The sequence below is a fragment of the Abrus precatorius genome, unplaced genomic scaffold, assembly GCF_003935025.1.
Source record: "Abrus precatorius isolate BTA unplaced genomic scaffold, Abrus_2018 Scaffold10, whole genome shotgun sequence".
In the NCBI taxonomy this organism is placed as follows: domain Eukaryota; kingdom Viridiplantae; phylum Streptophyta; class Magnoliopsida; order Fabales; family Fabaceae; genus Abrus; species Abrus precatorius.
In genome coordinates this window covers 6,387,892-6,401,418 of record NW_020874292.1, presented here as the reverse complement: position 1 = coordinate 6,401,418, position 13,527 = coordinate 6,387,892, and the positions used below count along the sequence as shown (strand labels likewise).

General features: G+C 28.4%; 1 protein-coding gene across 1 annotated transcript; it reads right to left on the bottom strand.

Moving 5' to 3' along the window:
• Positions 1 to 10,668: 10,668 nt before the first annotated feature.
• LOC113850581 (uncharacterized mitochondrial protein AtMg00810-like) lies at positions 10,669 to 11,163 on the bottom strand. Its single transcript, XM_027481166.1, has one exon. The coding sequence runs from the start codon at positions 11,161 to 11,163 to the stop codon at positions 10,669 to 10,671; it is 495 nt and encodes a 164-aa protein (XP_027336967.1).
• Between the last annotated feature and the right edge of the window lie 2,364 nt (positions 11,164 to 13,527).

The window sequence follows — 13,527 nt, the reverse complement described above, 5'->3', positions numbered from 1 at the left end:
TACCCTTTTAGCCTCATCTTGGGCCAAATGACACCTACACTCTTTTGGCTTCGTATTAGGCCGGAAGGTACTTAACCCTTTCAACCTCACCTTGGGCTGAACGGTATTCATACTCTCTTCAGTCACATCAAAATAGATTAACAGACTAATTAATATAATTAATCAAATAAAGCCATTGCAGGTACCTTCTCCCTACAGACAAGAAGAATCTGGAATATTTTACGAGAATGTCACAGCAATACGCGATGACAGAAGTTACAATGAACTAGTATATCCTTTGCAAGAACATTTTGGCGCTCACCGTGGAGCTCAAATTGCTTCAGCCCTCAATAAACATGGTACAAACCATGAGTCAACAAGAAGACCCCAGTCAACAATGGAGAATGTCTGGAGAACCCATAGGACCCATTCAAAATTAGCCTATACCGAAAGAAGTTCATGTGGAGAAGGGGAAAGATGAAGACTTGTCCTCGGTTGTTAGGCAGCTAAAAGCGGAGATAATAGAGATGCAGCGTCTCCGAAAAAAAGATGCTCATGAATTGTCTGCGGTACGGAGGGAGAACGCTAATCTCAGAAGTGGAATTAGAACCTACATTCATTCTCAATTTACACCCCTTATTCAAGAATAAGAATTATTCTCCCTGCAAGAGAAGCTGAGGACCATTCAACAATAGACAAGGGCTAGCTCCTCAGTTGTGAGGGATAGATTTCCAAGCCAAAGCCCCTTTACTTAACAGACTTTGGAAGGGAGATTACCAAACAAATGAAAAAGTTTGCTGGAACTTCTCATCCTGAGGAGCACGTGGATATATTCACTACCCAAGTTGGCCTTTACACTAACAATGATGTCCTACTATGCTGAATATTCCCGACATTGCTCCGTGGACCAGCTCTCAACTGCTTCACTAGATTATCACCCACTTCCATAGACTCGTATGCGACGCTTGTCACGCACTTCAATTTTCAATTTGCCATTAGTCTTCCTCATCAACTAACCTCGTTGGCTTTGGTTAATATTCGCCAAGAGAAGAAGGAAACACTTAAGGCGTTTATGAAACGTTTCGGGCAAATAGTCCTCTCTATTCGGAACTTGGATCCGGCAGTTGCGATACACCATCTCACAACAACCCTTAGGCCAGGTCTGTTTGTCAACAATATTTGCAAAAAAAAACCCTGTCAACCTAGATGAACTACGTTGCCGAGCAACCAAGTACATACAGATGAAAAATTGGTTGTTTCGCAACTAGGCCCAGATGGAGCAAGTGCTCAGTTAAAGAGAATCTGAAAGGAACGAACACGCAATAAACAAACACAGAAACAAGGACTAAAAGATCAGAACTTAACGTCTCCTGAGGGGACCTAGGCTTGCAAGTTACACAATGTTAAATACCAGTCAATCCAGGGTACTCAAGCAAGCTTTAGTAACAGAGATATTGATAATATCGAAGCGCGCGAGCACTCTCACTCGGGCTAGAAATTGTACTTTGTAAATTTAGTGCACTCTTTCCTCACTCATGTTTTGTCCTCTTAAGAGAACCTGAAAAGAAGTTTTCTGGATAAGGTCTTTAACGAGACACTTCATCGATAAAACGACAAAACTTTCTTTACAAGTCAACAGTCTCTTATTATTCCCTCTCGGGTATCTCATTTAGCTAAGGTTGAATCAAAATTTCCTCTCGAGTACCTCACTCGACTAAGGTCAAATTAAATATTTCATCCCAAGTACCTCACTCTGCTAAGGTTGAATTAAATATTCTCTCTCGAGTACCTCACTCGGTTAAGGTTGAATTATATATTTCCTCCCAAGTACCTCACTCAGCTAAAGTTGAATTAAATATTTCCTCCCAAATACCTCACTCGGCTAAGGTTAAATTAATATCTCTCAAATATCTTTGCTCAACTAAGATTCAATTACTTTTTTCAGATAACCTATCTTGGTTAGTATCTATATTCCTAAGTACCTCGCTTGGTTAAAAAGTTTGATTATTTTCTCCTAACAACCCTTCTCGGTTAAGGTAAAATTTACATTTATAAGTACCCATTATGTTCGAATGTTTGTTGACACATACATCACTCAGCTATTGTCTAATAATGAATGATTGATGTCGTGTAACGTATACGGTTTGAGGCGTTAAAATAACTACAAATATCGTGGATACTAATAATCTTTAACTTGTTCATTTTTAAACGTTGTTTTGAAAGTTACCATTAATACACAAGTAAACATGAAAATAAAACTTGTCTATTTCATCCTTTGATGAAAGACGTCTAACACCCCTTCGGCCTTATGCTTAGATGAAAGGCGCCTAACACCCCTTCGGCCTCATCTCTGGACGAAAGGTGCCTAACATCCCGTCGACCTTATCCCTGGACAAAAGGCGCCAAGGCGGCACAGCTCCAACACCTAATTTCTTTGAAACTCTACTTCTGATGATACATTAATTAAAGCCATTACATCATACATCATTGGGCTTGGGAGTAAGTGTACTGGATAAGACACGACTCGGTCATTTCCACTTAAACAGGAAACTGCACATCCTTTTAGCCTCATCTTGGCCCAAAGGACACCTACACCCTTTTGGCCTCGTATTGGGTTGGAAAGTACTTAACCATTTCGGCCTCACCTCAGATCAAATGGTACTCACACTCCCTTTGGTCACATCAAAATAGATTAACAGGCTAATTAAGATAATTAATCAAATAAAGAAGGATTAATTATCCAACTAATCAGAAGGTAGTTTAGGGCTGACTTATCAATCCTATTAGCCTAATATTATGCCTATAAAAAGAAAGTAAGAAGGACAGGTAAAGGAGATTGGAGAATATTTAATAATTTTTATTGTTCTAAACCGAATACTTACTTGACCGTCAGAGTACCATTGCAGGTACTCTCCCTCCTACGGACAAGGAGAATCTAAAATATTCTACGAGGACGTCACTGCAGTACGTGAGGACAAAAGTTATACTGAACTAGTATATTCTTTGCAAGAACACAGTGAAATGAAAAAAAAAAAAAAGTTAGTAGAGATGAATGTGTAATTAGTTGTTAATGTTAAAAAAAATATTGCTGCATTTGTTAAAAAATTAGAATCGATTTTGGATTATAAAATTAATTTTATTTAAAAGTGAATTCAAAGTGGGATAATTTATGTATTGTTTAAAAGTAATTTTGTAACAAAAATTAGTATATTTATTTTAACTACACCTAAAATATCTAATTTATCATATTAGTCCAAACATAAATTTAAACATAAAATTATTTATATGATAAGATTACTAAACATGTTACTATAAAATTCAAACTACGCATATTTTTTAAAAACTTTTATTCAAAAACTTTTTAACAATCATCCAAATAAACATAATCGTTGTTCTACACATTTCATGAATCGCGTTTGACATGCTTTTTAATTTTTTTATTGTTGATTACTAACTCCATTTTGTAAAGATGGTAAACTTCAATGTTTGTTATATAATAAATATAAGATTATGTGTTTTTTTTCAACCAATTAAAACTTATTAATGATTTTGATTATTTGCAATCAAACATAAACCTAAGACACTAAGACTGAGATAATCATTCACATACGTCAAAAACTACCATAGAGATGAAATTAATTAATCATGTCAAAATCTTAAATAAATTTTACTCTAATTCAAATTAAAATAATTCAAACATCATGCATATACATCACGTTCTAACATCTTTGATAAATAATATTTTTTTAGATACAATACAATTAGTTTATACTAATGACAAAATCAACTAAGGTTCGTACAATGAACAAATTTTTATAGTTTAGTTACGCATTTTACACACTATCATACATTAATCTTGATCAGATTTTCTTTAATTTAGGTGTCATAATATTTTTTACCGGAATACTTTCTCTTAGAACTAACTCATGACAAAAAATTACTCTCAAGCAACACCTGAAATCTTTAATATTGGAAGAGTCACCCATAATTATTTGGTACCATCAACTAAATATTTGATGAAATGTTATGATAAAGTTAATTTGCTATTATTAGATGAAATGATATTTATTTTTTATATTGTTTTTTAAAAATTTTAAAGAAATTTATCATGTATTTCTACTTTTATTTCTTGTCAATTCAATTCCTACCTAAAACAAAATTTATGTAATTATTTGTTCAGTAATCTTAATTTCAACTTTTAAATTAATTAATTGGGTAAATTATTGTCTTGAATTGCATTAAGTTCTTCTTCTCTTGAACCTACAACTGGCTATGAATGTTAAACAAAAAAAAAAAATCAATTTTTGCTGTGTATTGAATTTTTGTGAGAAAACTTGGTTCATGTATGAAATATTTTACGATAGAATATCATAAATATAAAACTGAATATTGAAGAAGATGAATAAAAAAAATCTGTTTGTTGAAGTTGTAAAATACTATTCGACTAGATCACTTAGAATTTTACCTAAAGTTAAAAGAGGTGAGTACAATTTTTGATGCTACACAAAAAGAATAAAATCTCAGTAATTCTACTACAAATATTACATACAAAGATAAATTTGAAATAAAACTTGACTTTCTATTTTTGTATCATTTACAAAACATTTTATTAAAATATAATCATTTGAAACAATTTATCTGAAGTACTTTTTAACACATCATCACTATACGAACAAAACTTTTTGAGTGACAACCATGCAGTATTGCCAAATGACAAAACTAATATTATTAACATCATGGCGAGACTTATTGTGCTGTTGTCACATTACACACATGATAAATACACTTAGAGGCACTCTTTTATTCTTTTATATATATATATATATATATATAAACAACGCATATTTGAGATAATAATCATAATAAAAAATCATAACCATAATTTTTTTATATTTAATTTAGAACTTTCAATGATTTATATTATAACAATAATAACAATGCAAATTATAATCCTAATAATTTATAATTTTCTAAATTAGACTACTAATCTTTAATTTTAAAAAGATTATACATCTAAGAAATTACAAATTTCTAAATGTAAATAAACTAGTAATTACTAATTAAGTAACAAATACAAAAAAATTAGTTCAAGTTTTCAATAATTTCTATTGTTATAATAATAATAAATATACTAATACAAATTATAATAATCATAATTTTCTAAATTAAACTACTGATCTTTAATTTAATAGTTAGTAACTATCTAATATATGACTGATTTATAAATTAAAATAAACTAATAATAATAATTAATTAACTAATTTCTATAATTAATTTAAAATTTTTAAAAAAATATTATTATTATTATACTCAGAATAAATATAATTATATTAATACTAATAATAATACAAATTATAATACTAATAACTGATAATTTTCTAAATAAAACTATTAATCTTTAATTTATAAATAACTATTCATATGAGAAATTACTAGTTTCTAAATAACAATAACATATTTATGTCACAATTTTCTATATCTAAAAATAAATAATATACCAAACTATATAAGAAATTTAATTAGAGTATAAAATTAAAATTTACTAAATGTTTCTTATGAATATCCAATTTTATCCAAGTCTCATTCAAATAAAGTGAATAATAAACAAAATAAATAAATAATAAAAATTAGATAGAATTTTAAATATGTAGATATTTTAGTTAGTGAAAAACAATTAGTGAGTAGATTTTAAGAGATGTGAAAAAGACAATTTAGTAAAATTTGAAAGGTGGCTAGGGATGGAAACAGGTCAGGTCAGGCCAGGCTTTACTCTAAACAGGCCTGGCCTGTTACATAATTATTAGGTCTGAGCCTAACCTGTTAAAGGCTTTATTTTAGGCTGGCCTGAAGCTTGTTAACAAAGCCTCTTACAAAAAAAAATAATATTAATAAAAATATAAATATTTTATTATCAAATTAGTTTATATTTTTTTTTAATTTCTATCTATGTTATTAATAATTATTAAATAATTATAATAATATTAATATAATTTTATAAATAATTTTTAAAATATTATTTAAGTATTAATTATAAATATTTTCTATTAATAAAATCTATATTTATATTTTTCTTGATTTATTTTTAAAAAATTATATAAATAGTAAATATTTTAGTTTTATTTTAGAAACATATTTTGTTTGTTTAAAGACATCTTATATTCAACAAATAAAGTTACACTAAACATATAAAATTGATTAAAAAAAATAACATTCACACAATTTCTTGAATCAATTAAAAGAAAATTACTATATTTTAAAAAATAAATAAATTTAAACTTAATGCAATATATATATATATAATGACAATAATAATAACTATTAAATTAAAAAAATAATTATAAAATATATAATTTTATTTGTTTCATTAATTTGTTATTTTAAATTAACAAATAAACATAAAATTAACTACACTATAACATTAATGTAATATAGAAAATATTAATGATACAATAAATTAAAACATATACTTATATATTACATATAAATTGATAAATTAACTAATAATTTAATTAAAACACGTGCAAGTTACAAAAATATATATTATTATATAATTTATTTATAATTATATTATTTATATTATTTGTTACATGGTTTGATTACAATAAAACAAAAAGTTTATTATAATATATATATATATATATATATATATATATAAGAACCCTGATGAGTCTATCACTCCTCATGACATCCAAGGCCTCATGGAACAGGCCAATTATACCAATAAATACCTTCAGGTTTTAGGAGAAAAAATCTCTGTTAATCCTGTCAAACCTAAAATTGAAGAAGCAGCTTCTTCATCCTCCCAACCACAATTAGAAAAACCCCTATTTAAACCTTTTAAGATTAGTGCCAAAGTTAAGCAGAAAATCTTAGAACTCAGGCAAAAAGAAAAAACCAAAGTGAACGAGGAAAACCAAAACGAGTTGCTTAGTAAAATCACTAGCCTCCTCACTACCATTCCAGACACTCCTCAACCCTCTGAAGAATCTAGTGCTAAACCCAGGACTAGGTCTCTTGCCAAAACTGTCAATGCCATTTCCAAGGCTGATTCAGAACATTGTTCTGAAACAGATTCTGTCTTAGCTATCAATCCAATCAATAATTGGAAAAATTCCTCCAAGCTTTATTATAATAGAGCTACTGCTCCTGATCTTATTTTAGAAGAAAAACAAGATTTTATTCAAAGTTTTAATTCTAATGATATTTATATTTGGAATATCGATGGATTATCTGAATATAATATCATTGCCAAACTTCAAAATATGTCGGTTGTCGCTATGGGCTATTTTACTAATCAAAATATGGCCGAAGACACCATTGTCTATATTCTCGTTGCCGGTTTTACTGGCCAACTCAAAGGTTGGTGGGATAATTATCTCACTGAAGCTGATAGAGATAACATCCTCTCTGCAGTTAAAATTGATGATAAAGGGAAAATCATTGTTAGTGACAATGAGCGTCTCCCTGATGCTGTGTATACATTATTATACACTATATCCCAACATTTCCTAGGTGATCCTTCTCTTTGGAGGAAGAGATCAGGTGAGTTACTTTTGAACCTCAAATGTGATTCCTTAGAACATTTCAAGTGGTATAAATATACCTTTATGTCTAGGGTCCCTAAAACCCAATTGCAAAGGTTTTTAGGATGTCTTAATTATGTAGGTGATTTTATCCCTCATCTAAATAACATTGTTAAGCCTTTACATGATAGGCTTAAGAAAAATCCTCCTCCTTGGACTGATGTTCATACCAATGTCGTCAAAGAAATCAAAAATAAGGTCAGGAAGATAAATTGCTTATATCTTCCTATTCCCCAAGCCTTAAAAATTGTCGAAACAGATGCCTCAGACATAGGTTATGGAGGTATCCTCAAGCAAAAAATTGAGTCACATGAGCATATTATTGCATATACTTCTAAACATTGGAATCCTGCACAACAGAATTATTCTACTGTTAAAAAAGAAGATTTGGCAATTGTTTTATGTGTTTCAAAATTTCAATCTGATTTACTAAATCAAAAGTTTCTTATCAGAGTAGACTGTAAGTCTGCCAAAGAAATTTTACAAAAGGATGTAAAAAACCTTGCCTCAAAACAAATTTTTGCAAGATGGCAAGCAATTTTAAGTGTTTTTTATTTTGATATTGAGTATATCAAAGGCACCTCAAACTCCCTTCCTGATTACCTTACCCGTGAATATTTACAGGATAAGTAAGATGCCTAGAAAGGCAACTACCCCATCCAGGGGAGGAACTACCAGAGGTGGCAGGGTCAGGCTAGCCCTGACATTAAATAAATCAAAACCACAATCTGCTTCGGCAGATTCGAAATCTTCTTCTTCAGGGTCATCTACCCCCATTGAGTCATCGACTCAAAAAGCAATCCAAATTGTTGAGTCATCAACACAACAATCTGGAATCCCAAAAGAATCTTCCAAAAAGACTGATTCTATTGTCAAAACCACAAAACAAACCAAAGCAGATTATGCTCTCCCAATAGGTACACTCTTAGCTGTCCAACAAGGAAGTCTAAGTAGCCTACCGAAAAAATCATGGGCTGACATTGCCTCTGAAGAAGACATGGAAATAGATTTAGCAAGCCTAAATACCATACTCCAGTCTTTTAATCAAACCCAGAAAACAATAACCAATCCTAGTAAAACAGAAGGGACCCTTGACCTTCAAAAGGGAAAACAAAAATCTACAAATCCGAACCATTATGTAGCCAAAGGAAAATTTTCCTCAATCATACAAATGGAACCTGAATTTTGGGACAAAAACCCATACAAGGCAATTACCAAAGTCTTCCCACCAGGATTTCATTTCAGACCATATCAGGCTAATAAAACCAGGCAATTTTATGAGTTTATCTTAGTGGATTCAGATTCTGTTTCCATTAAACACTACAAAGACCATAAAGATCCTTCAATTACAACCCATTCAACAATCCAGATCCTGAAAGTCTTAACTCCAAAGGCTTTTGGAAAAAATCTGAACTCTTATAAAAAGTTTTCCCAACCATTTGATCCAGTAGGTTATAATTATTGGGATTACATTGACGCGTGGACAAGAACTTTCTGGTTCCAAAATAAACTTAACCGACATTCTTGGTTAATATATTTTAAAAAGAATCAGAAATATGACTTTTCAAATTGGTTTCTCCAATGGTGGGATTATTTTGGACCAATTGAAGAAATCCTTCCCACACCTGTCAAAGAAGGATACAAAATTTACAAAGGCAGATATCTGCGAGAATCAAGAATTCCAGCAGATCTTAAATACTTCTCTGACTTTGCCTTAGCATGGGTATTCTCATGGCAATACAGATATGGCAAAACAGAAAATGAAGACACTCTCCCTTTATTACACAGGTATTCCTTTGTAAAATGGTGGAATCAATTCAATGCTGAACATGTTGGTCCAGAAGGAGTCGCTGAATATTTTGGGAAAAATCCCAAATTATTAAATCTAGCAGACCCAGCAACATTTCAATTCCTTAATCAAAAATCCAAAATTGCAGCATTTCTATCAGGATGCGATACCAAAGAAAAAATGAAGAAAAATCTACAAGATGTTCTTCTGCTATTGCAAAACCAAGAAGAAGGAGAATCTTCTACAAAACAAGATACCAATATTGAAGAAATATATCAAAATGAAGATGATTGTTTTGGCATCGACATCCAAGATCTTTAATTAACCGGTACTGTAGAAAATAGTTCCAGTCACCAACCGAAACTGTAGAAATAGTACTAAAAAAAATTTCTATATAAGGAGGCCTCGACTATATTGTGAGATACTCTTTCATTTAGTAAGACAAGAGAGATTTAAGAGAGAGAAGCTCTGAGAGATACTATCCTTTGTAAGCTTTCCTCTTTGAGATCTTTTCAATAAAATTTGCTTTTTCAAGTTATTTTTCTCTCTTCTCCCTCTTAGCCGGTCCTGTTCGGACTACCGTCGCTCCAGCTTTCTTCTCTTCTCCCTTCACTAGATCTGTGTTGGTTATACCACCGTTCTAGTTTCTTATGCATTAAATTTTCCATATACATACTGCACTTTTACTTTCTACATATCATTTAGTAGTCCTGCTACTGCCTACTTTCCTTTCAGTCTTTTAAATTGTTTATATATATATATATATATATATATTATAATAAACTTTTTGTTTTATTTTCTTCTCATTTTTTATAAATTTTTTCTTTCAAATAAAATATAATTTATATTTAAGCAATTTTTATTTATTATAAATATAAAAATTATAACATAATATATTAATATAATAATTAAATATTAATAATAATAAAATTAAAAATATAAAAAATTATTAAAAAAATATTAATATTTTATTTTTAAATTTTAATTCGTTTAGTTTTGATCGTTTCTTATTCTTCTTCAGTTTGTTTAAATATAACAAATATTAAAATTTGATTATTAAATAAATTTATTTTTTAAACACTTGTAATCATGTTTAAATATTTTTAGTTTTGAATATAATATAATTTTTATTTATTATAAATAAAAAATTATAACATAATATATTAATATAATAATTAAATGTTAATAATAATAAAATTAAGAATATAAAAAATAAATTCATATAATATTATTATTTTATTTTTAAATATTAGTTTCTTTAATTTTGATTGCGTTCTAATCTTATACGCGTGAGACAATATGTTGTTTCTTAGTTTTTCACGAAATAAGAGATTGGCCCAGTTGGACAAGCCAACCAGTCACGGAGCGACGGGTAAGAGGACAACTAGCCCAGTCAGAATCACACCACCCGTGAAGCTGGAGATCACAGCTACTTGAAAGTAATATACCTTGTCCTGGATTGCCTTTGAGAAAGTGAACCACCCGGAGAGCAGTGTCCCAGTGCACAGTATGAGGTTGCTGCATAAACTGAGATAAAGTGTGCACACTAAAACATAGCTCAGGACGGGTGAAGCAAAGATAGATCAGGCGCCCAACCAAGCGACGATAACGCTCCGGGTTATCAAGAAGTGGCCCAGAGTCTGAGGACAAATGGTGATTTTGCTCTAATGGAGTGCCAGTTGGTTTGGCGCCAAGAAGACCAGCCTTAGAGATAATATCAAGCGCATATTTGCGCTGACAAAGGAAAATTTCCGTAGGACTACGAGCAACCTCAATGCCCAGAAAATACTTCAATGTGCCAAGATCTTTCATGTGGAAGCAGTCACTAAGATATGTTTTAAATCTTTGGATGGCGGAAGAGTCATTTCACGCAATAATGAGATCATCAACATAAACTAAAATAGCAAGTTGAATGTCGTCGCGATGCAAAGCGAAGAGAGAATAATCAAGACATGATTGCTAAAAGCCATAGGAAACAAGAGCATGAGACAGCTTAGCGAACCAACAACGCGAAGCCTGCTTCAAGCCATATAAAGATTTGCATACCTTGTGAGGTGAAGAAACGGTAAAACCAGGAGGCATGCGGATGAACACCTCATCATGGAGATCCCCGTGGAGAAACGCATTATGTACATCCATTTGATGGAGTTTCCAAGACTTGGCTGCTGCTATGGCAAGAAGAGTGCGTACAGTTACCATTTTGGCAACTGGGGCAAAGGTCTCTGTATAATTTATGCCTTCCTTCTGATGATTTCCAAGAACTACTAAGCGAGCTTTAAAACGCTCAATAGTGCCATCAGAATTGTATTTGATACGATACACCCATTTGCATCCAAGATTTTGCTACTCTTTAGTTTGTTTAAACAAATATAATAATTTACCTTATATTTATATTTAAAGTAACTATAGATAATAATAAAACAATAATAAAAAGTAAGTACGATAGCAGCTTTGACTCAGAGACATATAGTTGTACTATATTTGTGATTTGTTATGATGTAGTGAATACAACTAATAAAACTTTTTATTATAAATTTTATACCAATAAAAATACTTAAGAAAAGATAAAAAAAAATAAAATAAAATTTGTATAATATTAAAATTTTATAATGATTGTTGTTATTGAATAATATTAATAAAAATATAATTATTTTATTATCAAATTAGTTTACATATATTCAAATTTTTATTTGTGTTATTGATAATTATTAAATAATTGTAATAATTTTTATACAATTTTATAAACAATTTTTAAAATATTATTTGAGCATTAATTATAAATATTTTCATATTATAAAATTTTTATATTTTTATTTTCTCAATTTAATTTCGTAAAATTGTTAAATATTTTAATTATTTTTTATGATAATTATATTTGATTTGTAAAAAGATATTTTATATTCAATAAATAAAATCACAGTAACCACATAAAATTGATAACAAAAAATAACACTTACAAAATTTATTAAATTAACTAAAAAAATATTATATTTTAAAAAATAATAAATATCATCATTATAAAAATTGCAGACAAAAAATATTTATAGTATAAAATTCATAGATGTAGAAAAATAACATATGAGCATAGGAAGAATTATTAAAATTTATATTTAAATGAAAATAACTTATATTTCTAAATTTTTATTTTAATTAAAAAATATGTGACAGAACTTAATATAAAAATTTAAACTTAATGTATATGTATATATATATAATGACAACAATAATAACTATTAAATTAAAAGAAATAATTATAAAATATTTAATTTTATTTTCTTCATTAATTTATTATTTTAAATTAACAAATAAACGTAAAATTAATTACACTATAACATTAATGTAATATAAAAATTATTAGTTTATAACTGATACAATAAATTAAAATACATACTTATATATTACATATCAATTGATAAATTAATTAATAATTTAATTAAAACACATGTAAGTTACCAAAAAATATGTTATTATATAATTTATTTATAATTATATTATTTATATTATTTACTACACGGTCTGATTATATATATATATTATAATAAGTTTTTTATTTTATTTTGTTATCATTTTTTTAATAAATTTTTTCTTTTAAATAAAAAATAATTTAAATTTAAGCAATTTCTATTTATTATAAATAAAAATAATTATAACATAATATATTAATATAATAATTAAATAATTAAATTAATAATAATAAAATTAAGAGTATAAAAAATATGTTAATATTATTTTATTAGTTTATTTATAAATTTTATTTCGTTTAGTTTTGATTACGTCTTATTTCTATTCAAAAACTTAACTATTTTTTAAATTATTTAAATATAACATATGTAATAATTTAATATTAAATAAATTTATTATTTAAAAAGTATAATCATGTATAAATATTTTTAATTTTTTATAAAATATAATTTCTGTTTATTATAATTATAAATAAATAAAATTATAACATAATATATTAATTTAATAATAAGAGAATTAAGAATATAAAAAATATATTATTAAATAACTTAATTATTTTAATATATTTTGACAGCTCTATTTTTAAATTATATAATATATATATATATATATATATATATATATATATATATTTTATACAGGTCGGCCTGTCAAGCTTAACAGGCTTTATAAACAGCTCAAGCCTGACTTATTTACTTAAACAGATATTAAAAA